The following is a 26,148-nucleotide window of genomic DNA, read 5'->3' as shown; positions in this document are numbered from 1 at the left end:
AATGAGGCTGGAAATATAAACAGAAGAGCCTTCTTGCCCCGAGGCCTCTTGCAAGAGCCTTTATTCCACCACCGCATCTGTTGCTCTGGGGGATTATGCTTTGGTTGAATCTCACTCAAAAAGAAATATTTTTAGCTGAGGATGGAAAATTATAAAAGCAAAGGTATGAACTAAACACTGGTGAGTGTTGTCGGTGGAAGAACCATCACCCCCAGCACAGAGAAAGGGTGCTCAGAGACACACATTGAGATTTAAGAAGGGGCACCGATTCCTCAAGGTGCTTTGCTGATGCAGGGCTCATACGGGGACTGGCTGGAAGCACCTGGTTTCACTGCCAAATTCAAGTAGGGAGTCAGGTTCTTTTCTGTGCGGAAATTCAGATTTTTTTTTTTTTTTCCTTTACTGGCGTCCCGTACCACTGTGTCCTGCTGAACATCTGGACACAGGAAAGTGAATCCATCATTTGAAATCGAAAAGCAGAAGAGCGTAGAGGAACTTGTCTGCAGTGAAACAGCTAGTGGTAAAGGAGTCAGGATTAGGGAAGCAAGGACTAGATTACCAAGCCCTGCTCCCCAGAGGGGCTGAGACCATTTGCAAAGGCTACCGCTAGTCCCCTGGGGAGCTCGTATGGTTATGGGTTTCTCTTTTGGTCACTCACTCAGTTTTTGAAAAGAAATGTTTATGGGGCTGAGGAGGTGGTTCTATGACACAAACCTACTGTAAACTGCTTTTCGAGTCTTAGAAATAAGTGGGTTTTTAAATTAAACATTAGATGATAAAGAAGGGTTACAGGGAAGCATGAAAAGCAAAAGGAAAGGCAAGTCTCAACCAGGAGAAGAGAAAACTATGACAGTCTTAAACTTTTGGGTTCTGCCCTTGGATATTACAGGAAAGCTGCAGAACTGGATTTATGGTGTAAACAGAGGTTTAATTGGAACACCATGAGCACAAATGAACCCACATTTAGACAGCATCTGAAATCCCTGTTTTTTCAATGTATAATCCTCCTGGGATTTGTAAGTGATCTTTAGGAGGTTCCAAAATACAAGGCTGGAAAGCATGTGTCTTTTTGAAAAACGTATTCATTTATTGTAAATATAAATCTACATTAAGAAAAACACAAGAACGTTTTGAAATGCACTAACAAGAGTGTTAATTTTGTCCTTTGGAGGGCCCTTTTCTTTTTGATGGGAAAGCAGGTGGGCTTGTGGAAAGGGGAGTCACCGGCTCCTATAGGCCTTGTAGGCAACTCGGAGTTCCTTGCATAAACCGCTCATCCCTTTAGCTATGATGCTTGGGAGTTTTTTTACTGAAGAATTTTAACAAAACGACATGTCAGAGGACTCACAAAATTTGATGATCTGTTCCATGAGTCAGATTTCAAAGAGTTAGAAATTGCAACAAAATTAACCACAAGCTTCTGAGGAACCTTCCATGAAAGGCATTTTCAAGTAAGAAATGTTGCCTTTGGATTTCCCCACCTAAAAAGGTAGAGAGTCAACACATACTGATGAAAAAGTACCACATTCTGGAGCCTCCCGAACATTGTGAAATGACCAAGAATGCCTGCCCTCCACCCTTTCCCTCATTTTGGCATCACAGAGTTTTTCATCACACATGGTGGATTTTGTGGTGGTGCGACAGTTCTGCAGAGATGAGATCTAGAGAAAGTTTATTTAAATAATATAAAGTAATTCACTGGAGTCCCCCCCCCCCCCCCGCTTCCAGAACATCTTAATTCATTAAAAAAAAAAAAAGAAAAAAGGGATTAAATATCATTGGGTACTTATTTTTAATGACTGTATCTTGTCATTCATTAGTTTATAGGATTCAAAGTTACAATCTTTCTCGTGTAGATAATCAACGTCGCTGTGTGTGTTAGAATAACCTGAGATGGCAAAGCATTGCAGGTATGTGGGATATTTGAGAAGCTGAGAAAAGCAAGTAAGTTAGATACTCCATTATGCATTATGAACAGGATTGCGTGTCGTCTGGGCTGATGTTGCATTCTGAAGTGATGCACCACACACAGTCCTTCGTCAGACACTTCTCCTGTGGTTCCACCTCTGATTACCTGTGCGACAGGTACAGTATGTAATCTGCCTGAGCCTTAGTCTCCTCATCTGCAAAATGGAATTGAAAATAGGTCTACCTCATAGATTCCTCGAGAGGCTTAGAGGACAGAATCCAGGGAAGGCTCTTAGCTGCTGGTATTATTATTTGCGCCTTCCATTTTGAAAGGCTGACTTTCCAGGCGGATTTACCATGAGTTTGCTTCACCTTCTTCTTCCTCTGTAAGCTCAGGGGCCATGGATAGTCCATTCACATCCCTAGGGTCTGGTCAAAAAGGGACAGAAGGAAAAATTCAGATGTGTTGAGAATGACAGTTCCATTGACCTGTGACCTGCGAGGGTGACCTGTGAGGCCGCTCAGTGAAACCGGGAGAACAAACCAGACTTGAATACAGGTGTGTCAGGCTGCGCAGGTGCATGCTGAGGCCCGTGCAAGTATCTTTCATAGGACCGATGTCATAGGGATCGGGTATAACCATCCTGAGGGTGCCTTGAAGTCTGCCATGGACGCTTCCCAAGTTTGAGGTGATGTGGTGAATGGGAAGAGCACCTGTCAGGAGTCAGGATTTGGGTTTGATAATCTCTTATTAGTACTCTCTGGTTCCAAGCCCTGAGCCTCAGTTTCCTTTTCTGCAAAGTGAGGGATCTACCTCAAAAGTTATTTCCGGGGGTTCGCTAAGGTAATGTGAGCCAATGCTTGTTATCTTTGAATGACTTCCCGGGGTGCGCGGATAGCCTGTCCTTCAAGGACAGTTGGGCGTGGGTTTAAGTACAGCTGTGCCACCTTATGCTTGTTTGTTGCTTTGCATCGAATAAAGTGCTTTCACAGACGTCATCATACTTGGGCCTGACTAGGGCCCCATGAAGCAGTCACAAGTTGACAAGGTACAGAGAAGTTATGGGGTCTTCCCCAAGGCAACACAGTTTCAGGGACAAATGGGAATTCTTACTAAGAAGTGATAGTCCTTGGCATAAACCATCCATCCCCTTACCCATAAGGCTTGGGAGTTTTTACCGAAGGGTTTTAATAAAACCACATGTCAAGAGTAAGATCAAGGTCTCCTCACTTAACCACAATGGATAGCATTGAATGACAGGCTAGCAAATCACACACCAAACGTGTCATCGGCTGGTGGGAAGGAGCTGTAGCTCAGACCTCACAGCGACTCCTTCAAAACCTAAATGAGGCTTTTTACAAGTTCAGTCTCTGAACTCTTGGTGTGTCTGACTCCTTCCCCTCCGTCCTCTTTAGGAAAATGGGAGATTCAAACTGCTAGAACCAGACTCGTTTGATAAGCTTCAGCACAGTGTCTAGGTCATGGGGGTGGTGGCATTTTAAAGGACATCTGGTTCTGTCCTCTCTCCTTGAATCTGTCATAAGACTGCTCCCAAGTTACCAGCTTCTTCTGTGGATAGCTCTGATCCAGAGAAGGCTATACTGAGCTTGGGCTGTTCTGGGACTTTCCATCCCCTGGTCCTTAAAGCGCTACAGAACAAACCTCTATTGGAAGGGCACGTGGGGCCATGGAAAGAGTATGGACTTGGGAACAGAGAGACTTGGTTTGTAATTTCCAGCCCTCTCCTCTGTTGTCTGCACAAGTGACTTGCCTGCTGTAAGTCTCGGTCCTTCCATGTATACACTGGGAGCTGTGAGGCGAGGGGACTGATCTGGGACCGAGTGGACACCATCAACAAGACAGCACTTATGTGAACTGCCACTAGGTTTAACAACGAACTATGTTCAAGAACGTGCTTTGTGAGTTGTAGGTGAATGTGGGTACTTCCAATAATAAAATCACTCGAAGTCTGCTTTTGCACCTGGTTTATGTGTGAGTAATGCAGTGGGTCAGCAAATCCAGTGGATCCAAGACTGGTTTTCTAAGACATGTCCTACTGAATCAGGCTCACGTGTGCCCACTGGTTTCGGATTCTAGTAGTTGTAAATGGAGTAACAGAGGCAGATCCAAGGACTGTGCTGTGTGTGTGCATGCATGTGTGCGTGTGTGTTTGTGTGTGTGTGTGTGTGTGTGTGTGTGTGTGTTTGATTCTATAAGGCAGAGGAAAGGGTGCTCCCATCCCCAGGGTTTCAGGCACTCTGCAGTGTTGACATATGGGACCTCTTCTTTGTTCCTGGGTAGAAGAGTCTTATTGACATCAGTCTCTGTGAGGGAGTGCAGCTTTCCCCATTCTGCTCCCAGCGGTCATTTATTATACAACCTTACACTTGTTGAGTGCTCATTATGTTCATATTCATTATTTTATCTAACGCTTAATAGCAATTCTTAGAGGCGAGAGTTGGCATTATCACATTTTATTTATTTTATTTTTTTAAAAGATTTAATTTTTATTTATTTGAGAGAGAGAACATGAGTGGTGGGGAGGGGCAGAAGGAGAAGGAGAAGAAGCAGACTCGCCGCTGAGCAAGGAGCCTGACTCGGGGCCCGACCCCAGGACCCCGAGACTATGACCTAAGCCGAAGGCAGACACTTAACCGACTGAGCCACCCAGGCGCCCCAGCATTACCACAGTTTAAACAGAAATGAGTCTGAGTCTTGCTCTGGTGCTGCCCACATCAGTCAGGTAAACATGTAGAGAGGTGACTATAATGCCTATATAACACATAAGTCCCATTGGGGCACAAAGAAGGGAGAAATTGATTCTGCTGGAAATTCTTCTGAAAACAGGAGGCACTAAGGCTGGGCTCCCCAGGATGAGTAGAAGTTTGCCAGATGTGGCAGGGGCATGGGTGTGGTGGTGTGTCGGTGCTTGGCGAGTCTGGAAACAACAGGGTGCACTTAGGGCAGAGGCCACTGGGGCAGGAGCGGGAGGGAGGGGAGATGGCAGAGTGCCCACGAAGCTGGGAAGGTAGGTTGGGGTCACAGCACACAAAGCCAGACATGTTCTGAGGTTGTTTCTTTGAGGTGATTGAAAATGATCGTGGAGACTTCACTGGTTGGAGGTTAAGAGAGAGGAAAGCATGGTTGAGAATGGAAGTGTACATAGGGGAAGCGAAGGAAAAATAGAAGAAGATAAAATCAGAGAGGGAGACAAACCATAAGAGACTCAGCTGGAGGGAATAAACAGGGTTGCTGGAGGGGAGCGGGGTGGGGGGCTGGGGTAACTGGGTGACGGGCATTAAGGTGGGCACTTGACAGAATGAGCACTGGGCATTATATGCAACTGATGAATCACTAAATTCTACCCCTGAAACTAATAATACACTATATGTGAACTAAATTGAATTTAAATAAAAAATTTTTAAAAATAGTAAATTAAAAAAAAAAAAGAATGGAAGGGGGCTTGCTTAGCACCCATGGCGCCTAAACCTGCTAGAAAAGGCACGCCAAGCTATAGCGGAGTCCGTACTTTCTAACCTGAAGCCCCGGAACCTCAGCGGGAGCCCGGGGCTCTCCCAGCCTTAGATGGACGCGTGGAGTCCAACCCCAACGTTGTCCTGGGCGTGAGGGCACTGAGGCCCGGAGAGTCTGCTGACCCGCCCCAGTGAGGACTCTGCGGGGAAACTGTTCCGTCCACCCTCCTCAGGCTACTTCTGAAAAGGCCCTCCTGCATCGTCCACCTTAAACCCCTTCATGGCCTGAGTGGCCACAGCCCGAGACCCATTCCCATGTGACCTTTTCACCTCCCTTTCCCTGCCCTGGACTTCCGAGAAAAGGTGGTGTGGCGGAAGGCTGCAAGAATAGCACCGACTCCATGCTGGTGTCTCTCTCTCTCTCTCTCTCTCTCTCTTTCTCTCTGAAGTGCTTTCACAGTTCTGGCATCCTGCTCCAAGATATCTGAGGGTGCCGAGCATGCCATGGAGTTCACTTCTCTGTCCGTGTTACCCCACCCCCCGATGACCTGCCTGATGAGTGTGACTCTTCCTAGAAATGGATGGAGCCTGCAAGGCCCGCTGAGAGCAGAACCATGCCTCTCTGTCTTCCGCAAGATTAGACTCTAGGGGCGCCTGGGTGGCTCAGTTGGTGAAGCCTCTGCCTTTGGCTCAGGTCAAGATCCTGGGGTCCTGGGATCAAGTCCCCACATTGGGCTCCCTGCTCAGCAGGAAGTCTGCTTCTCCCTCTGCCTTCCACTCCCCCTGCTTGTGCTCGCTCTCTCTCTCTCTCTCTATCTCTCTGACAAATAGATAAAATCTTTAAAAAAAAAAAAAAAGAAAAAAAAAGATTAGACTCTATAGTTAGAGGACCCAGTGCACCCACAGAACAGTGGGTGTGGGATTAGACACAGGGTATAGTTATAGTAGAGCCCTGGAGAAGCCATGTTTGCCTCTTTGAGCCACCCCCCCCCCCAGCTTCCTTCCTACAATAAAAGCATAATGTATGGTCAGTTGGTTTTAAAAAAAAAAGCAAAGGGATCAGCTGGAGTTTGTAAAAGTCCATCTGTGTTTGGGCTGTACCAATTGCCTGTCTGAGCAGAATGACCTCGGTGAGCCCATCTTGGGGGGAAGAGAGGTCCCAGCTACAGCTGGTTCTCCACATCCAGAGGGAAAATTTAAAAGTGCTGTAAACTCCCAGGCCATTGTGGACTGTCCTTGAACACCGCAAAATGATCTCATCATTGAGGCTGCTGGTCAAAAAGCGCGTCTGGGGCGCCTGGGTGGCTCAGTTGGTTAAGCAACTGCCTTCGGCTCAGGTCATGGTCCTGGAGTCCCAGGATCGAGTCCCGCATCGGGCTCCCTGCTCGGCAGGGAGTCTGCTTCTCCCTCTGACCCTCCTCCCTCTCATGCTCTCTGTCTCTCATTCTCTCTCTCTCAAATAAATAAATAAAATCTTTAAAAAAAAAAAAAAAAAAAAAGCGCGTCTGAATCTTTGTCATGCCCACTGAGGCAGGTGCTGTGGCCCAGTCTCTCCCTCCCCCACCACGGAAGAAAGCGGAGGGTTCTAAATACATCATACATCTCCCGCTGAAACTGGGGAACCCAGCTCTCTCCCTGCTTCTCTCTCTCTCATTTCTAGGTCATTCCTAAAGTACCAGTCACAGAGGTCATGGTAGATCATGGTCCCCGAGGTGGCTGCCTGAAAGGACCATCAGTCCCTTTCTCCATCTTGGTCCTGTCTCTGCATTGTCACCCTCAGCCTGCTGTGCTTTTAGGGGAAGGCGTTTCTGCTCTTGGCAGGAGAATAGCTGTTCCCAATAACAATGAAGACAAACCCCTCGCACGGGACATCAGAGCAGCTGAAAGGACAGCGTGTTTATTGCCATGCTGCTGTATCTCCTCAAGTGGGAATATCACGGAGGTCTCAAAATCAGTCTTCTCAGCCTGCTGACCCTTCTCTTTAGTATCCGAGGCTGCTTTACATCGTAGAGGGGAGGCAGTTCCTGAGCCCGGTGTCAGGAGATGAGCATTAGATTAGCACTAAGAAGTCCGGAGAACCCTTTAAAGAAAACCATTCGGCCTCTCCATTGTGGTTTCCTCAACAGTACAATGGGAATAATGTTACCTTGTTTGTAGGTTAATTGGGCTCCCATGATGTAATAGATGCGAAAGTGTACCAAATCCTGTGCGGATGTGATTAGCATTCACTGGCATCACGTGACTTAGCTTTTTCAGAAAAGAGTGCGCTTCCTTCTGCTTTGTGATCCTGAGCACCTATTACGTGCTGGGTGGTCCTGTCCCGGGTCTGGAGCTAGGACCCAGGAGTGGGAAGGCAACAGGTTTAGCCCCCGTGCTCGTAGAAGTTACAAAGGCCCCTCCCCCGATATAGAGCCCGTCCTCCCAGTGTCTATGCTCCCAGTACTAGTGTGCCCAGGATCTGTCCTCCTAGTGCGGGTGCTCCCAGGGCTGGTTCAGTGTGCATCCTGGTCAGGAAGGTCTGAAAGGGAACTCACCAATGAGCTCATTGGAGAGACCAGATGTCTGCAGAGCTCTTGCTGGCTCTCAGCCTTCTCGATCTAGGGCTGCCGAGATGCAAAGACACAGCTCGCTCCCTGCTGAAAGAGAATTCTCAAGGTGTTTAAGAGCCCTTGAAAAGAATTACCAAGTCCCCTTCTCCAAGCTCCTCTGGCAGCGAGTGAACTCAAGCCAGTACCCTGTGGGTGCTCCGCGGCACAATGTGTATGTTCTTCATTGATGACCTTTCATTCACTTGTACACAAAAGCTAAATTGATGTATTCAGATGCCATTATGGAAGTGGCTCTTTTCTCACTTTTCTGACACAGGGAAGCCTTTTAGATATGTTGTCTAGCCTTTTAAAATGATCTAATGAAACAGCTGAAACGAACAGAATATTATATGCCAATTATATCTCAATTAAAAAAAAAAAAAAACAGGGGCGCCTGGGTGGCTCAGTCGTTAAGCGTCTGCCTTCGGCTCGGGTCATGATCCCAGGGTCCTGCTCCGTGGGAAGCCTGCTTCTCTCTCTCCCACTGCCCCCTGCTTGTGTTCCCTCTCTCGCTGTCTCTCTCTCTGTCAAATAAATCAAACCTTTAAAAATTAAAAATTAAAAAAAAATGTAACATGAGGATGGTCCTTCATAACATTTAAAAAAAAAAAACAAAAACAGTCTAATGAGATCAATGCAAAATGGCAAGAAAGAGGCATCTAAAATGGCATAACTCGGTCACCATAACCTGGCAAAAGTAATTCCTTAAAGTAAACTTTAAGGTGCACCAGGCTGTTCTTTACCTTCGCTTGCTGCTTATTTAATTCTGCTTATGAACCTGGGTAGATACCACTCTGGTTCTCCGGGACTTCTGTTTGCTTCTATCCTAACACATTTAAAAAGCACTGGCTTTCTTCAAAGAGCTCTTCTTTAAAGGGCACTTAGGAAATGCTTTTGAGGAAGCACAGGACAGCCACTGCCTGGGACTAAGTAAAAGCATCTGTCGTGTGTCATCTGCATGCTGGCCCATGATAAAATAGAGCTTCTGAAGACGAAGCTTCAGAAACCACCTGAGTTTTGACCCCTTGTCCGAAAGACTTCTGAACGTGTCTGAGAAAAAACTAGAGAGAGCCGTAAGACAGAGCTTACACTTTCCCAAAGAGGAGAAACTCTTTTTCTTAAGAATTCTGTCTAGCCTCAAAATCTCAGCACCTTCGGTTTTTGTGGGGGTACAGGAGAAAGGGGGACAGGTTGGACTCACTCTTTGGGATGTCCTGGCTGCTGTCTATCCCAGTGTCCCTAAGAGCAGATCAAGTTGCACACAGTTTATAGCCTCTCTACACCCGACTCGTGAGACTGATGCTAAGCTGTGGGGCTTGCTTTCGGATACTTAAATAAAACTAACCATGTTCGAACATTTTAAAGGACTCAGCTGTGGTCTAGTTCTGCCATGAAGATTCTTACTTTAAAGATTGTTTTTTCTCCTCTCACAAATGGTGGCCCCACCTTGAATGAAATTTGCTTAGCACCCAAATGAACATGATTTCTTAAAACAAGCATAACACCCACGGCTCCATTCCAGAACACGTTCACGCCACAGTTAATCTGGATTCCTATAATTCCTGTATGGTCCCATATCTTAATTGCCCATAGCTCTGTTGCCAGTACAAACAGAATGGGGGAAGAGTACACACCCTTACTGAATACATATACCAACCCCAGGAAAGCACCATCCTTTGAAACTCGAATATTCTTTGCGAGGTACTGAATGACCATCTACTGAAATGCTAATAAGAATATCTGCTGGGGCCCCTGGGTGGCTTAGTCATTAAGCATCTGCCTTCAGCTCAGGTCATGATCCCGGGGTCCTGGGATCGAGCCCTGTGTCGGGCTCCCTGCTCAGTGGGAAGCCTGCTTCTCCCTCTCCCACTCCCCCTGCTTGTGTTCCTGCTCTCGCTGTGTCTCTCTCTGTCAAATAAATAAATTAAATCTTAAAAAAAAAAGAATATCTGCGAACTAAAAATTCCTTCAAAGCAGTCCCTACTCCCTACCATCTTTATATTTGAGATTCAGGGCTAGCATTCATCACAAAGAACAATTCAGACCTTCCATTCTGCTTTTCAAGGAAGCGTATTTGGAAACTAACCCTCAGAGTGTTGATTCATAGAGGATAGGCATTCTGGGGTGAGGTGGGTTCCGGAACCTTCCTCAACCTTGTCCTGTTGGCCATTTTCCTTGATGCCTGGCAGTAGGATGCCGCTGGTCTGCTGATGTCTTAGAAAGCATGCTGCTGGGCAAAGAGCAGCCTCACTGGGGCACCAGTGTGTAACTGCGCGGCGCTAGGGGCCCCTTCCCATGGACTTGGCTGTCCCCACGGAGATGAGCGGCGCGCGGTGGTGCCTGCCAGAGTGGAAACAGCTCAGAGGAAGAAGTTGTAGTATGGATTCAGGTCTGTAGTCACCCAAACAAAATTTAGAAACTTGGTTCATGATCTGGGAGTCTAGGGGATTGAATGAAGTATGTACTAAGTGTCTTTCTGATTTTCAGATTCTGTCCTCTGCAATATCATTTAACAAATGAGTGTCCACGCTTACCAAATCAGATTGCAAATCCATCTCAGCGTATCTGAAATGAGGAATGGAGTCACTAAGTAGAGGCATTTGAATAGGGGTTGATCATTATAAAATCTGTACCCAAAAAAGCCTCAGGCTGTAAGACATAGGCTAGTAGCATCTGTAAAATAGTTTGCATGGAAAAGACCTCAGACTTGAAATGTATTATGCATTCAAAAGACATAGAAAATATGAGTGCAAAGGTGAAAAAAAAAAGAGAGAATGAGAATAACTTACTGTTGGGATGCATTAATAAAAAAAGCATAAGTCGCACAGGCAGGGAGGTCATAGTGCCATCTCTTCTGTCTTGAGAATTGCGTTCCAACTTGAGGGTCTGATTTTAAGACTGGAGCAAAGAGGATAACGTGAAAGTAAAAGGCTTTCGTGAAAAATAATGAAAGGCAGTAAGGATGTTTGCTTAGGAAAGAAATAGGGGTGGGGAGACATAGGAACTGGTTTCCAAATTTCCGAGCAGGGTCAAGCAGAAGGAGAGTAAATCATCCCGTGCTGCAGAACTAGACCCAGTGGGAAGGGCTGCAAGCAGGCCGATCTCAGGGCAGCATAGGGAAAGCTTTTGCGCAACCCCAAGCTGTCAGATGTTGTAGGAGGCCCGCTACCTGAATTTTGAGTTCTCTGTCACTGAGGAGTTCTGGGAGAGACAATAATCGGGTCTTCTCTTGTTGTAGAGAAAACTGCAGTAAGAGGAATTAGTTGCCAATAACCCTGAGAGAGCACCTGATGGGTGCCAGGCAATGCCTTGATGTGCTCTCAGTTCTAAGTGCAACGTGGAGTTTCAGAGAGACGGGATGTGGGCTGTATTTGCTCTCCTTCTCTCAAACTGGATAATCCAGACCCATTCATTCCTCTTCGTCTTTACTCACTCCCAAGTCATGAATTTAATATGTTCATAATAATAGCCCCTGCCACTTGGTTAAGTTGGTAAATAGCTTGCAGTCCTAGTAGGGTGTGCCTTGCTGCTTAGTAGCTTAGCTTTAGGGCAGAGCCACAGATCAGCCCAGTACCTCCAAGTGATTAGGCAATTGCCTGACTAAGAAGTTAGGCCACAAGCAAGAAGCTTACAGCAAACACAGGGAAAAGCTCACAGTACCAGGCACGCATTGGCCATTATATGCACCAGTGCCATAATTTCAGAAAGATTAGAGGAAGATTTTCAGCCCAGTAAAGAGCCACTACGCTCATTAAGCATGTCGAAGATCCACACCAATCATTCTAGAGCTGCAGGGAAAGTGCAATCGGTTCTGGAAAGCGGGATTGTTGGAAGTTTAGGGATAAGCGCTCTTTGCAGGGATGAGCGAGAAATGTCTCAGATTGTGCATTTGAAGCCTTATTTTGCCAATGTTTGGTGTAATCCTGGGAAGATTTTGCTCCTCAGTTTCTCAACCTGTAAAAAGAGATTAAAAATTAAGTGTGCTTCTAGTCCATTAGTCCATTAAGAGATTAAGGATGACATCCTAAATTTTCAAGTTTAACTTGGCAGCGAAATCAATGCATATTGCCTTTTTTTCTACTGACCTTGTTGGGAGCCGTTCTGAATTCTAGAATAGTTGTATGGATAGCTATGTCGTGGGGTTAATGGCCTCTTTAAATGCTATCAGTGGCCCCGAATCATGACTATTTTGTCCCATTAGATGTCATAGAGAGACTAAAGCACAAATTGAAGAGAAGAGAGCAGGAACAGAGAGAGAAAATGGAGCAAAGGAAGAAGAGAAGATAAGAATGGGGAGAGAGAGAGAAAGACAGAAACCCAAGCCAAGAGAGCTTTTATGTGCTTTAGAGAGTGAGACAGTGACAGAGAAGAGCGCCTTCAGCTGCCTGTTCCAACCATGAGAAGACCCCTCTGCTGGGAGGCCACTGGAAAGGGAGATGCCACCCTCACGGGACACCTGCCCGCAGAGGAGGGTCCGGGAGCCCTCACCACGCTCACCGCCTGTGACCCTTTCTCAATTAACCACTGGCCTCTCAGCAGCACGGCTTGGCCTGCCCCTTTCCACAACCACAGACTGTGCTGCTAAAACCCAGCATGCCCTACACACATCGCTGACCTAGCCCTGAGCGTGATGAGGGAAACACGTTAGAGGAATTGAGCCAGAAGAGGTGTTTCCATGTAGGTGGGGTTTTATGAGCCCGATGGAAACTTGGGAGCAGACACTAGAAACCATGTGTCTGTCACAATTCAAGAAAGCCAACCGCCAGGGGCCGGCCCCACTGTTATTTTACTGCGTTTTCTCTGTGCGGGAAGGGGCCCAGAAACTCCCGCGGACAGCATGCACAGTCTCAAATAGCAGTGAGCTGAAGACCAAGTCACATAAGCTGATGCTGACACAATTAGCCTCGCAGATGCCAACAGCATGTCAAGTTCAACACTGTCCCCGACTTGGAGACGCCCCGCCCCCCCCTTAAATGGCAGATGCTCCGGTGCAGTGTTACATTTAATAGGAGGGATGGCCCGAGAGAACATCAGAAACCACTGCTGATGCGCTGTTTATTTCTCAGTCATTTTGGGTTAAATTGCTGTGACTTCAATGTCAGCAGCGTTTGGGATGTGGTAGTGAAATAAAATCCATAGCCCGTGTGCCAAGACAAATTTCAGAAAACCCCAGAACACAATTGTCTTGGTTTCTCGCTGGCTGCGTCCCTGCACACACAAATAGAGGCTAGTTCATTGCCCTCCAGCCGTTCAGTGGGTTGCTCGTCTTGCCGCACTCTGGGGGATGTCTAATGAACCCCAAACTGCTTCCCTCAAAGCTGGGGATGGCAGGAACAAGGGGCTGCTACGCTCATTAGGCACGTCAAAAGTCCATGCCGATTACTGGAGAGCTGCACAGAAAGTGGTCATTTCTGGAGTGGGAGATGAGAAGTTAGCTCTGTTTATTCGAGGAGCCAGTGGATGCCACTGGGCCGAGGGCCACCAGGCACATCTGTGTGGGGGGCCGTAGGGTTCTGGACCATACTGATGTTGGCAAAGTGCGTCTCATGGGGAAACATTCACACTAAGCAAGCCCCAGATCTCCAAATCGGGGTCATTCTTTCCAAGAGTATCAGTGAAGGGCGCCTGGGTGGCTCAGATGGTTGAGCGTCTGCCTTCGGCTCGGGTCGTGATCCCAGGGTCCTGGGATCAAGTCCCGCATCGGGCTCCCTGCTAGGCGGGGAGCCTGCTTCTCCCTCTGCCTCTGCCTCTCTCCCTGTCTCTCTAACTCTCATGAATAAATAAATGAAACATTTAAAAAAAAAAGTATCAGTGAAAATACTTGATCTTGCATTGAACTCTGTTGAGCTTTAAGGCAAGTCAAGCTGATCCCTAGTTGAGAAGAAGCCACTTCTTCATCTTGGGTTTTGCAACAGTGTTCCAATGCCTGGGTCAGTATTTCTGCCCGGGATAATATTCACGCCTTCTATTCAAGGGGCTCCTTTGCGCAGAAGGCAGGCATTATAGTAAAAAGCCAGAGCTTTTGATTGAAGGGCCAGGCTCACCTTGACCTTAGCCAAGAGCCAGTTCACTCTCCTTGCTCTTAATTTCTTTATCTGTGAAATGGGGTTGAAAAACACCCTGTGAGCGGAAATGAAGTATATGAAGCTAGTATAAAATGGGGGGGGGGGTCATGAAGTAGAATTCTGAGGCTGCAGTGACACCAGGCCGTTCTTTTTCAGGGCGTGGGTGGTGGATGGACATTTTTAATTCATCCCTGGCTAGTTCATGACACTGAGTAACGGAAAGGGAAGCCTGCCAATGTTGTTGTGGTTGGACCATAGTCTAGGGCACACGCTATCAGGCCTGAGTGTAAAACAGAATCATCTGAAATTCACCCAGTAGGTCTGGGATGGAGCCAGGTGATAAGCATATTAATAAGCTCCCCTGCCCAGGTAATTCCCACGCAGGTGGTGAATGACAATCATCTAATGTGGGATTTAGGGGAGAAAACCATTTTTTGGAGGTTTCATGAACGGAGAACATCCAAACGAGAAAGATGAGCTCCAAGTGAGCCAGCCACCTAGTTCAACCTGCCACCAGATTCAGGACACCCCACTGCATCTTTCATCTCAAAACTACATGAATTCTTCAGTGAGGGGAGCACTCCCAACCTTGAAGGACAGTGCATTTTTTTAAACTCTTCTAAATTATTAGAAAAATTATTTCTATATTGAGCCAAAATATGACTCTCTGGCCCATTTAGAAAGTAAGAACTTCCCATATGCAAGCTCCTGAAATATTTGGAGTCTCCCTGGTGTCTCTAAGTTGTCTCTTCTTCAAGCTAAGTGTTATCAGTTCCTTCTTAAGGAACTGTCTCTATTCTCTCTGCTTGAGAATCAGCTGAGGAGCTTAGAAAAGGCACTCTCAGTCCAATTAATTAAACAGTCTCTGGGGCTGGGACCCAGACATTCATATTTTCAAAGATCTTTAGTTTGAAATGTGGAGTCAAGGGAGACAATTAGTGCAAATCATGGGGGAATTCTGTTTTTCCATTATCAGAGTCTCGTGTTGCTGTAATTTCGTCTTTTCTCTGTCCTACTCTTTTTTTCTATGTGTAATGCCTGATCACAATTTTAGATGCTTCCAATAAATAACTTTCTTTCTTAAAAAAAAGTTTAGATACTCCTTTGTCTTTAAAAAAAAAATCATTCAAAACTATTTATTGAATGACTACTATGTTCTATGTACTTTCCTAGATACTTTGGATACTTAATTGAACAAAACAAAGATCCCTCCTTAGAGTTTATTTTCTAGCAGCAGGAGATGGACAATAAAAAAGCAATAGACTAATTAAGTAATTAGTATTGTCAACTTTAGTAGTCCGTTGGAAGATGATCAGTGCTTTCAAAAAATAAAAAAAAAGTCTATCATAGGTGGTTGGACCATAGTCTAGGGCAGATGCCATCAGACCTGATGGTAAAAAAAATCATCCGAAATTCACTCAGTAGGTCTGGGATGGAGCCAGATGATAAGCATATTAATAAGCTCCTTTGTCTGTCTTTCTTTGTGGATTTCTTTTCTTCTGTCTTTTATTTCAGTGGTTCTTGAGGTTTAGGGAACGTATGAGTCACCCAAGGAGTTCGATGAAATGCAGACCACCCCTACCCCACACCCACGCTTTGGGAACCCCTGCTATGGAGGGTCCACACATCCACTAATCACCAGGAGCCCAAGAAGGGATACTAACTTGTATTTAAGGTTCAGGTGAATGGTGAGTGCCTCAGGCAAGAAGACAAACCTAGTGGGAAGTAAGCAACAGATGGATGAGTGAAGCATTGCCTTCCTAAAGGCTGAGCTCTGCACATTCTTGGGGGTATTTCTTTCAGGCCCCCAATCCACATTCTTTGTCAGAGCTCATCACATACTGGTGATGTTGTCAGACTTTCCTCAGGTTTTGGTTTTTGCTGCCTTTTTTGGTAAATAGTCTTACTATGAGCATCGTAGTGGGAGGCGGAATAGCTTGACACAGAGAAGTCTGGTGAGAAGAAAGAATTCTCTTGGCCCCTTTCTGAGGCAGATTGCTGAAGGCCGGTGATGGGGAACCTGAGAGAACTTTGGTTGACTCATAGAGTCGTTTATAAACTGCCCCAGTACACTTAGCTGCTTCTGCTCCTTCCTGTCTCCTCCTCTAATTAAGTTCGTCAGGCGGTAGGAGAGTTGTCTCTCCCTGAGGATATTCAAGGAAGGCCCGAGGACCGCTTGGCAGCTTTGCTGCAGAATGGGAAGGGGGACAGGAAGGGACCTTTCTGAGGGGAAATCTGTGCTAGACCAGTGCTCCAGTGTTCCTTCTGCTTAGTTATGCCATCCTGACCACATGATTCAATGCATATTATATAGGGAATTATTTAAATCGTTGCATAGATGGAGAAACTGTTGCCATTAGTTAGCACCGGATGATTTGGGATTAAGATTCAGATGGCCGTGAAGTCCCACATGGCATTAAGATCCTATAGCTTTCACTGTGGTGGGGCTAGCTATAAAATGTGTGGGATGCTTTTCCAAAGGAAAATGCGGGGCCTCTTGTTTAAAAAGCAGGGAACATAGACTGTCCAAGATTCTACAATATAAAATGTTTTCCTTGGTTCCACGATCCCTTTCCCTCTCCTCTCTCTTGATTGGTGCGGTGTTTTCATGTGCTCTTTGATGTCGTGCTCCCTTGGGTACGGGGACCCTCCCAGAGTGGGAGCAGACTCACAGGCCCCGGGGGCCCTGCCCTCTAGCCTGGGCCCGTGTAGCTGGGTGCCCCCTGCCTCCAGCCACCAGACTGACGCCACGTTGAGCCTGGCATCTCCCTTCCCATGGGACCACCACAACGACCCATAAGATTGCAAACTCTGCAGCGTGCTTGGTACCTGGATCAAGAGTGGCCAAGAGTTGCCCTCCAAATGCGTTCTGAGACGCTTCAGTGGCGTGCGCCTGACCCTGACTCTCCCAGGTGAGGCTGGGGGCACCAGAGGGTGAGGGCTAGGGGGCTGAGGACCAATCTTCGGAAGGCCCGCAGGTAACGAGAGATGCAATAGCTCACGAGCCAAGGGTTTATGCCCCCTGCACACGTCTCATTTGTCCCATCAGACTTCCCTTCTACAGCCTAAATTCAAAGATGAAATTATTAAGGATTTCAAGATGGTGACTGTAGAGCATTAATCTCAAATATGAGGCTTTGCTGAGCGCGGGGACCTTGTGTAACTGTGTAACTGCCCTGGGCACACGTCCCTACAGCGGCCCGGGGCTGTGGAGAACCAAAGAACTGGACGGAAAGATTCCTGGACGGGAGGTGTTTACTTCAGGGGAAGATAATATACAATGAGCTATTATTACGTTATTGGAACAGATAACAAGTCAGTATACAATGCTTATAAAAGTAGCTTGTGACTAACTGCTATAATTAGGCTTTCTGTTCACTGGCTTTGTAAGGTGATAACTACTTAGACTTGCTCTTTTTTTTCCCTCTTGTCCATTCCCCCAAATCTGATTCAGCAGGGAGGTGTGGCCAGGGTTGAAGAGAGGGAGACACCACTCACTTGATGTCATTCTGGAATCTCCCATGTGCAAGCTTTTCCGTGAGAGGCAGGCCCACAGGAGAGAGCACGGGACGAGGCGCGGAATCAGCCTGGTGGTCTGATCCAAAGGGCTGCAGGAAAATCGATTTGATTAAACCAAAAAAAAAAAAAAAAAAGTGGGTCAGAAACGGAGAGGCAGGAGCCAACGAGGATGTGAGTGTGGGTAAGTTGGCAAAGGTCGAGCCCAAGTACCTGACCACCTGGCGATGGAGTAGGAGCTGGGATTGGAATTACAGAGGACTTTAGGGAGAACTCCCATTCCAACGGGGGAAATGAGTTCTTGGAGAAGGCAGAGGAAAAAGCTCCATCCCTCCAAGGCTAAGGGGGTGGATCAGGGCTGCACAAGCCATTAAATACCTACCCTGCCGCTTTGGCGCCCTGTGCCCGGGGAGCGAGCCGGCAGCGTCCCCGGCTGGGTGTCGATGGGCCGCGGTCGGTTCTCCCCGCACCGTGCCTCCCAAAGCTTTGATGAGGTAAGGGTAGGGTCACAGCCCAGGCCAGAGCAATTTGCTGTGACGCTTTCCCCCGCCCCCAAATGCAGAAACATTTGCCAAGTCACTCAAGTTCCTCCGCCAGGCAGGGGGCTGGTGACCCAAAGCAGATGACAGCAGGGGATAGCTGCAACCGGCCCTTGGAAGCAGTCGTCAGCTCTTTTTGGTCAACAGTCTTTATGGAGGGCTCTGCTGCAGGAGTGTGGGGGGAGGCTGCGGCTTCCTCCTGGCCGGGTCCCTTCACTGTGGCGACGAGACCAAAGCAGAGTTGCTGGTAGGGGCTGCTCCGTGGGCCTTTCCCCTCGTGCCTGAACTCCTTCTGCCTCTACAGCAAGAAGCCCCCAGACGCGGGTCTGTGTTATCAGGCCCTGAAACGGAGCTCCGGGACGGGTTCTAGGCGCCAGAGGGGAGGAGGGCTGCTTGCCAGTGTATAGGGAGCGGAGCCGAGCGGCACTTGAGCGTCAAGCTCCTCCTGTAAATATTTGCAAACGCCCCTTCCAAGCTCAAAAGCCTAGGACAGGATCATTGGACGATTTGCTTAGAAGAAGAGGAAACAAAATTGACCTCATGGTCCGAAGCAGCCATAAAAAGAAAGAGTGAGTTTGGGCAGAAGACCAGAAAAGAGAAAAAAAAAAAAATCGCTCAAAGCTTCATAAACACAAAAGAGAATAAAAATAAATCTCAAGAGCACTTATTTACAAACTCGATGGAAGGATGAGATTGGGGCGGGTGGGTGTGAAAGATGGGTGTTTGGGGAAGGAGAACCGGCCTGCGGGGGTTCCGCTGAATGAAGAGGGGCAAATGGCTTGCGAGATGTTTACTCGGCCTAATGACAGGAAACGCACTGAATTAGCTTTGCTCTTGCAGGATGCTCTTTCAGAGCATGTCTGAAGCTTCTGCTGTCTAATGGGGAGGCCGTGTGAAGATGAATGCAGCCACTAGGCCTTGTGGAAGGTTCTGGCCAAACTCGAGGGTGTAGGAAGCCAGAGAGCCTGGCTCCAGCCTTGCCCCAGCTTCTCTGCCTGGGCATCTGGCCTGTTGGCAGCTGAGCTAGTCAGGCCGGGACTAGCTTGTCCAATCACCTGGGCTGGGCACGTTCCAGAGGAGAGAAAGATCAATTTCTTCCCAGCAGTGATCTTTTTAAATTGCAGTTTTCGGGGGGCTCTGGAAAACCTGGCTGCTTGTAGGCATGTTTGTCTGCCTGAAAACTGTCCGCCGGCTCATTCACAGTCGTAATGCACTGGGCCATCACTGTGTCTGCATGAATACTTTCTTTTCTCTGACACCTGGATGCTTTAGATTTTTGGGGGTTTTTATTTTGTTTGTTTGTTTGTTTCGGAGACGCCTGGCTCACGAGCTACAAAGCTTCCATTCACACGGTCGGTCGGTCGGTCGTTTGCGAGGCAGTCACCCTGGGTGCGGAGCGTGGCTGGGAGGAATTCACCTCTTCCTCAGAAGCAGCCTTCTGAGAGTCACAGGACGAGGGGGTGGGATGGGGGTAAGCCCCCTTGAGAGAAAAGACTGCCGAGCTCTTAAGATCAGCGAATGGCGGTGTGTTCCTAGCATTTTTTTTTTCAGTCTCATCGTCAGGGCACGGGCTTCCCCAGAAATCACGAAAGGTATTTATTTCTATTTTAAGATCGGCAACATGGCTTGTTTATTTAATAAGAAGTTAGTCTTGCCAATAGCCAGATGGCCGAGTCTTTCAAGCCTCCCATTGATGACCAACTATGCAAACAGTGGATCCTTGGTGAATTCCATGTGTGCAGGGCCCTGTCCTAGGGATGGGGGGGCGGGGGCAGGGGGAAGGAAGACCTGACAAATCTGGTCTCTGCCCTCAAGATTCTTAAAATTTCATGGGGGAAAACAAAATAAACAAACATAATGCAGAAGCAATAAAAACACTTGTAAAAAGCCATAAACAACTGTGAATGATTATGTTGTAATGAAGCTACATAGTTGAGAAGAGGGTAGAAAGTACTGGAGTACCCGATTTGGGCAGAGCATTCCGGAATAATGAAAGAAGGTTTGCAGAAGATGTGGGAGGAGAATTGTAGAAACATCTGGAACAAGTGGCCTGCCCAGTGTACATGCTCAATAAACGGGTGCTGCGTATGAAGCATGTGGCTGGGATTAGGACCCGCTTTGGTTTTGTTGGTGCTCAGGTGTTTATTCAAAGGCGGTGGCAAATTACTGCAAAATAACAGCAAACCTCTAGCAACCCATGACCTTGAAATTGTTGTGTACTATCTGCCTCTTTGTGTTTTCCGGGGCTTAGAACTGAAGGAGTTGGAGCTGACTCTTTCTCGTCATTAGCCAGGATAACCAGTATGTGGGTATAGTTTTTATTTATTTATTTTTTAATTCAGATTTTCTCACCCTAACTTCACTAGAGAGTGTATTTGGTCATATGTGTGTGAAAAACCAAACTATTGAAGCCAAAAAAGATGCAATACATGAACCTGGATAGAGTAGAGTATTCGGATGCCAAAACTTCAAGGAAAAAAAATACATGGGCAAACTGCTTGCCATTAGGAGCTATTTTCTTGGCACGTCTGATTAAAGTGTATGCAAGCCTGACAGCTCTCTCTAGGCATCAACTGTCACAAACTTGTTCCAATTCCTAACCGTCTAGGATTTTCCACTGCTTTGTCAACTTTCAAAGGATAGGGTTAACTCCATACCCTCAAATGGAGTTGGAAGTGGTTTGTTAATCTCTATTAATCTGCGACTCCTGTAACCAAATGCACATGTTTATTTATTTATTCCCCCCTCTGGTAAAATTGTTAATGGTATTAAATTGGCCCTTGGAAACGAAATCATTCTGTAGATATTTCCCTTATGTTTTCTTGAGACGATCTCATGCTGCACGGTCTTTTTTGAGAGAACAATGGGTTTTATCATTTTCAATGATTACCCTAACTTTTTACAGATGCCATCCCGCCCACTTTCTACAGACCCTACTTCAGAATTGTCCGATTTGACGTCTCGGCGATGGAGAAGAATGCATCCAATTTGGTGAAAGCAGAGTTCAGAGTCTTTCGTTTGCAGAACCCGAAAGCCAGAGTGCCCGAACAACGAATCGAACTGTATCAGGTAACTTTTGTGTGGTTGTTTTGGTGGACAGTCAGTTTGAAGTCTTAGAGTAAAATACTTTCTGCCATTATCGATTTTCTGAGCCGATAGAAACCATGCTGTCCGTTCACAATCGTGAGAGGGGCTCTCATTTGTCATTACTCTGCTATCTGTAGCTCATTCCTCAATCAGGAAGGAAGGAAGAAGCTGTAGAAGGAAGTGGTGAAGCTCTGAGCACATTTCTCCGGTGGCGTAAATGGCTGGAGTACCCACCCTTGGGAGGGATAGCGCCCAGAAGTCCTCCCCCGCAATCTGGAAAGTCAGACAATGTGGGCTTTCCTATTGTCCTCTCTCACCCTGTAGTTTTCACTCCTTTTTCATCCTCTCTTTGCTATCTCCTGCCTCTTCACTAACCTCATTCTCTCTCCTTTCCTTTTTCTACCTGCTCTGTCCAGCTTCCCCCATCCCCATTCCCTGTCTGCCCCCGCCCCGCATTATTTCAGGCAGCCCTGATGTCTCTTTCATCTTCCTAAGTACAGTTGCTGGGCAGCTGGGTTAAAAGATGATGATGATGATGATGAAGTGCCAAGTCACTGACATTTCAGAAAGGTTCTTAAAAGCTTCTCAAGTGGATTACAGGGCAGTAGATCCACATTATCGAGAAGCTGCTGGAGCTGCAGAATCTCAGGCCCCATCCCAGACTCACTGAATCAGAACGCACAAAGTGTAGAGCAGAATCTACATTTTTCACAAGACCTTTGGGTGATTCGTACGCACTTTGAGGCACTGCTCTGAAAGCCCTGAGTCTGAGGAGGGAGGCAGACCTGTGCACGAGTGACTTACGTGTGTCATAATGTCATAGGAACGGTGTGTGTAGAGAGCAGAGTTGAAAAGATTTCACCAGGGAGTTGACATCTGAGCAGGGCCTTAAGAAGCATCTGTTAAGACAGGATGAGGGATGATCATTCTTGACAGACGACCAACCCTTGCAAAAACAGCCTTGGGGCACCTGGGTGGCTCAGTCGGTTAAGCGTCTGCCTTCGGCTCAGGTCATGATCCCAGGGTCCTGGGATCAAATCCCACATCAGACTCCCTGCAAGGCAGGGAGTCTGCTTCTTCCTCTGCCCCTCCCCCTGGCTCATGCTCTCTTTCTCTCTCTCTCTCTCACAAAAATAAATAAATAAAATCTTAAAAACAAAAACAAAAAAACAGAACCTTGAAGGGGCCTGTTGAGGGCACCACGTAGATGGTGCTCAGGAGACACTGGAGGTGAGGGGAGACTGGGAGAAGCTTGCCCTCCAGGGAGAGTGTATGGAGGGAAACTAAAAAGGGTCAAGAAAACACCAAGAGAACCACGATGCTAAGGAGGAGGCCTGGGCGACTATATGACTAAAAAGGGGGCTTACTTGAGGAAAAGAAAGGAATTGACATCTGTTTGAAGAAACTTCTGGTTGTTCTGGATTCTAAACATTTGGAGACGTTGACAATTTGGATGAGATTTTCTTTGTATTTATTATGAGAATGGGGAATTACCATACTCATAAATGTTGTGTATGAGATTACAGAGAATAAGTTTTAAAAGTTATAAAAAGAGTCTTCAAGTTTACTTGTGTGTTCATGAAAAATAATTCTTACTTATTAAAATGAATCCCCAAGGACCTCTTCTTGGAGAACTTCAGATCTCAATGCATGTTCTGAGAGCATCGTGAGGGCGGCCATTGCTTCCGGTCACCTAGGATAGCGCCCGTGTCAGCTTCCTGGGTACCAGAGACTTTGTTAGGCGTGTTATAAGTATTGTCTCCATTAATACTCAGAACTATCCTGTGAAGCTGGCATGATGAGGTATTCCTTTCTTTTCCAGAAATGACTGAAATATAATTGCAATATAACATGTTATTAGTTTAAGGTGTACAACATAGTGATGTGAGGTATGTAGATATTGCAAAATGTTTACCAGGATAAGTTCAGTTAACATCCATCACTTCACATAGTTAGGCATCCCCCCCCCCCCCCCACCGGGGTGAGAACTTTTAAGATGTACTCTCTGAGCAACTTTCAAATATACGCTACAGCATTGTTAGCTACAGTCCCCATGCTGTGCATTATACCCCCAGGACTTACCTGTCTTATTACTGGAAGTTTGTACCTTTTTGACCGCATTCACCCATTGAAGGTATTCTTTCTACTACTGTGTTCTTCCTCCTTTTCACAGAGCAAGATGCTGAGTCAAAGAGAAAGTAAGTCACTGGGCCAGGATCACACAGCTGGGAAGAGGCAGGGTGGTCATACCAATCCAGCTGTGACTCCCAGGTGCTCGCTCCTCACCACATCCTGTGCTTTCCCTTCCTCTTTGCCTCAGTATCATCCAGAATGGAAGAAAAATAAGAGAAACTAGGCCAGCCAGAAGGTGGGTTGATATCTGGAGGGAAAGCAAAGACTGGGTTCTCTGAAAAAGAAGCTAGATCAAAGGTAGCCAGATATATAATTCAAGGTAATTAAAAAAAAGAATAAAAACAAAAACATGATTCCGTGTTCTCTCTTTTCTTCTTTTTCAATTAAATTGCTTTTATATATCCCTGTGTATGGACGATAGCAGCATCGTGGATTGTTCTACCTGGCTCCTTTTCAACTGCCTGACTTCAGTATATTGAAGACAAGATCTCTTATGTCTTGTTGCCTCTAAGATAAGCTGCCAAGTCACTGTTATTCTTAGGCCCCTGACCCTGTGCTCCAAGGGGTGGCCTCTGATGATAGCAGAATTACCGATCACTTGCCTTACTCTCGGAAACCCTCTCATCGCCTGGAAGGGATGTGTCCCTTGAGGCTGGTAATTTAGAGGACCTTTAGTGACTTCTTCCTTACTGACTTCTTAGTGGCCGTGTACCTTCTCGGAGCTTATTGCTGCACCGGCTCTCCCATCGCTGGGGCAGCAAGATCCTCACAGATTGGAGTCCCCAGTTGGAAAAGGTACAGCCTATGATGGAAGCATATTGTATGAGGAGGGTGAGCGTGGGCTGATTCACTGTCACTGAACACAGGAACCTGGAGGAAGATACTTTTAGAGGGAAAGTAAGGAAGGCAACAACTCCTTATCTATCTGGAGCTCAATGAGGCAATAGTCTCACCTCCTGAAACATGACTAGGAAAGAAGTCAGAGACCCCTGACCACCCTCACAGAAGACACAAAGCGCACACACAGCTGAGTTAGCGGAAAGGCAGCCTTTGGCCCTTTATTCACGTGTGACCAGGTTGGTCATCTCTAGGACCACGAGAAATTAGAAGCGCTGAATTAGAAGGGGAGGGCTGGAGGTAGACGCTTTGACAGAAGCAGATGATGCGTTAGACTCGAGATTTTTGCCCGCGCACCTCGGTGATGCTAGCCCCGAAAATCAGGTCACAGAATGAACGCAATCCTTATTGTAGACGCTTTTTCTAAATCTTACCCTGTTTATAGCTAACCCTGCCCTGATAGCTATGGCATCCCACCTGGCTCCTGACGTCTGCCATGGTATCTTTATTTGGAGTCCCATTTTTAGCTTGTTCTCTGACTTTCCACTTGCCTTCAGCAGCCATTTGGCGGTCTTTGCAGCCTTCCTTCAGGAATCAACTCCCTCTTCTAGCCCCAGTACGGAAATTGGTGCTTATGATAAGAGCCTTGAATTATGAAGGTGAGGTTAAATTATATTCAGGAAACTGAATACATGCAATAAAATTTCAGAGAGTTTCATGTCCAAAATTGCTGAAATCTTATTTTGGGGGAAAAAAAAGGCTTGGTGCTTCAGTGGGGAGATCTCTAGCTATTTGGAGAACTCCACTATTCAGGAGAACAAAGCCTCCGTAGTTTCTAGATGCTTTTGATTACTGTATTTCTTGACACGCCATTGACATTCTACTCCCTAGAAGAAGAAGCGTAGGATGACTATGAATAGGTTCTCAGGCTGTTCAGATGGTTGAATGGATAATTTATTAGAATTCCTCAGGGCATTGGTTTTAAGCAGGGGGAGAATGTGTGTGTATATGTGAGTGCACATGCAAGTTCATATGTGGGTACCAGTGCTCCCCCAAGTATGAAAGCCCTGTGGGAACTTTTATAAGGACTGCCCACAGTACCTTTCTCTAGATTCTGATTCTCCCTAGAGAAAAAAAGAACTGCTTCTGGACAGGTGTAGTTTGCACAGGCTCTCAGATCTTTGGATATGATCATTCTTCATTCTCCATTGGGAATCACAGATTTCAGGCAGGGTTTGGGAGTCATTCTGTCCCATAGGATGTATACAGGTACTCTTCCTTGAGTCAGAATACCAGGATAGAAGGGCCTAAGATAGCTTTTCTGTGAGTGAGTTCTGAGTTTATCTTGTCCAGGGCTGTGCATCTGTTGATTCTCCTTGCCTGGGAGCGTTAGGATGACCAAGCTTCCGTGGAAGTCACATTTAGCTTGGCAAGGGAACTCGGAGTTCTCACTGCTCTCCTCTTTCTACAGAATAGTCTGTCAGAACTTTGATGAATGGCGGTAAAATAAAGCCTTACTGTCCTTTTGTGATGTTGACAGACTCTAAATAGCATATTCTGATGTGATCATGGAATGACTTCAAATATACACCAATACTGGAGAGAATATGAGAGGGATAAAGCCCTTTGATATATGAGGGAAAAGAAGAGGAAAAAAAAAAAAGGATAAAAACTGACCTTTTTCCAAATGGGAATGACCCTTACCATGTTTTTAAAGCCTTATGCCAAAGGCAGCCTATATTGGAATATGATCAGATAAAGCTCCAGTGCTCTGGGAATGCCTTCGAACCTACAATATTTAGAATAGCTCCCAGCTCATTTGGAAATTTGAACACATCTTTCTTTGATTAACTTGCTCCTATATTTATGATTAAAATCATGCCCAGAGTTATGAGAGAGAGAGAATAAGGAAGAGAAATATTCTTCAAAATGAATGTCACCAACATGAGCAAAGGCGCCTGCCATCTTGGGCTGGGGTAAGTTCCCAATTTTACAAGAGAA

The 26,148-nt window shown here is 46.5% G+C and overlaps 1 protein-coding gene across 3 annotated transcripts in view; it reads left to right on the top strand.

The window, feature by feature from the left end:
* Positions 1-26,148, top strand: part of TGFB2 (transforming growth factor beta 2) — a 79,220-nt gene that overhangs the window by 28,778 nt on the left and 24,294 nt on the right. For all 3 annotated transcript variants that reach the window (XM_032422120.1, XM_032422121.1, XM_032422119.1), the window contains one exon: positions 20,996-21,159. In XM_032422120.1, coding sequence (XP_032278011.1) covers positions 20,996-21,159 — 164 coding nt within the window. The remainder of the gene's footprint in view (positions 1-20,995; positions 21,160-26,148) is intronic.

The sequence above is a fragment of the Phoca vitulina genome, unplaced genomic scaffold (genome assembly GCF_004348235.1).
Source record: "Phoca vitulina isolate PV1807 unplaced genomic scaffold, GSC_HSeal_1.0 scaffold26, whole genome shotgun sequence".
Lineage (NCBI taxonomy): Eukaryota > Metazoa > Chordata > Mammalia > Carnivora > Phocidae > Phoca > Phoca vitulina.
Note: the sequence above shows the minus strand (reverse complement) of the source record. Positions and strands in the feature narration are given on the sequence as shown.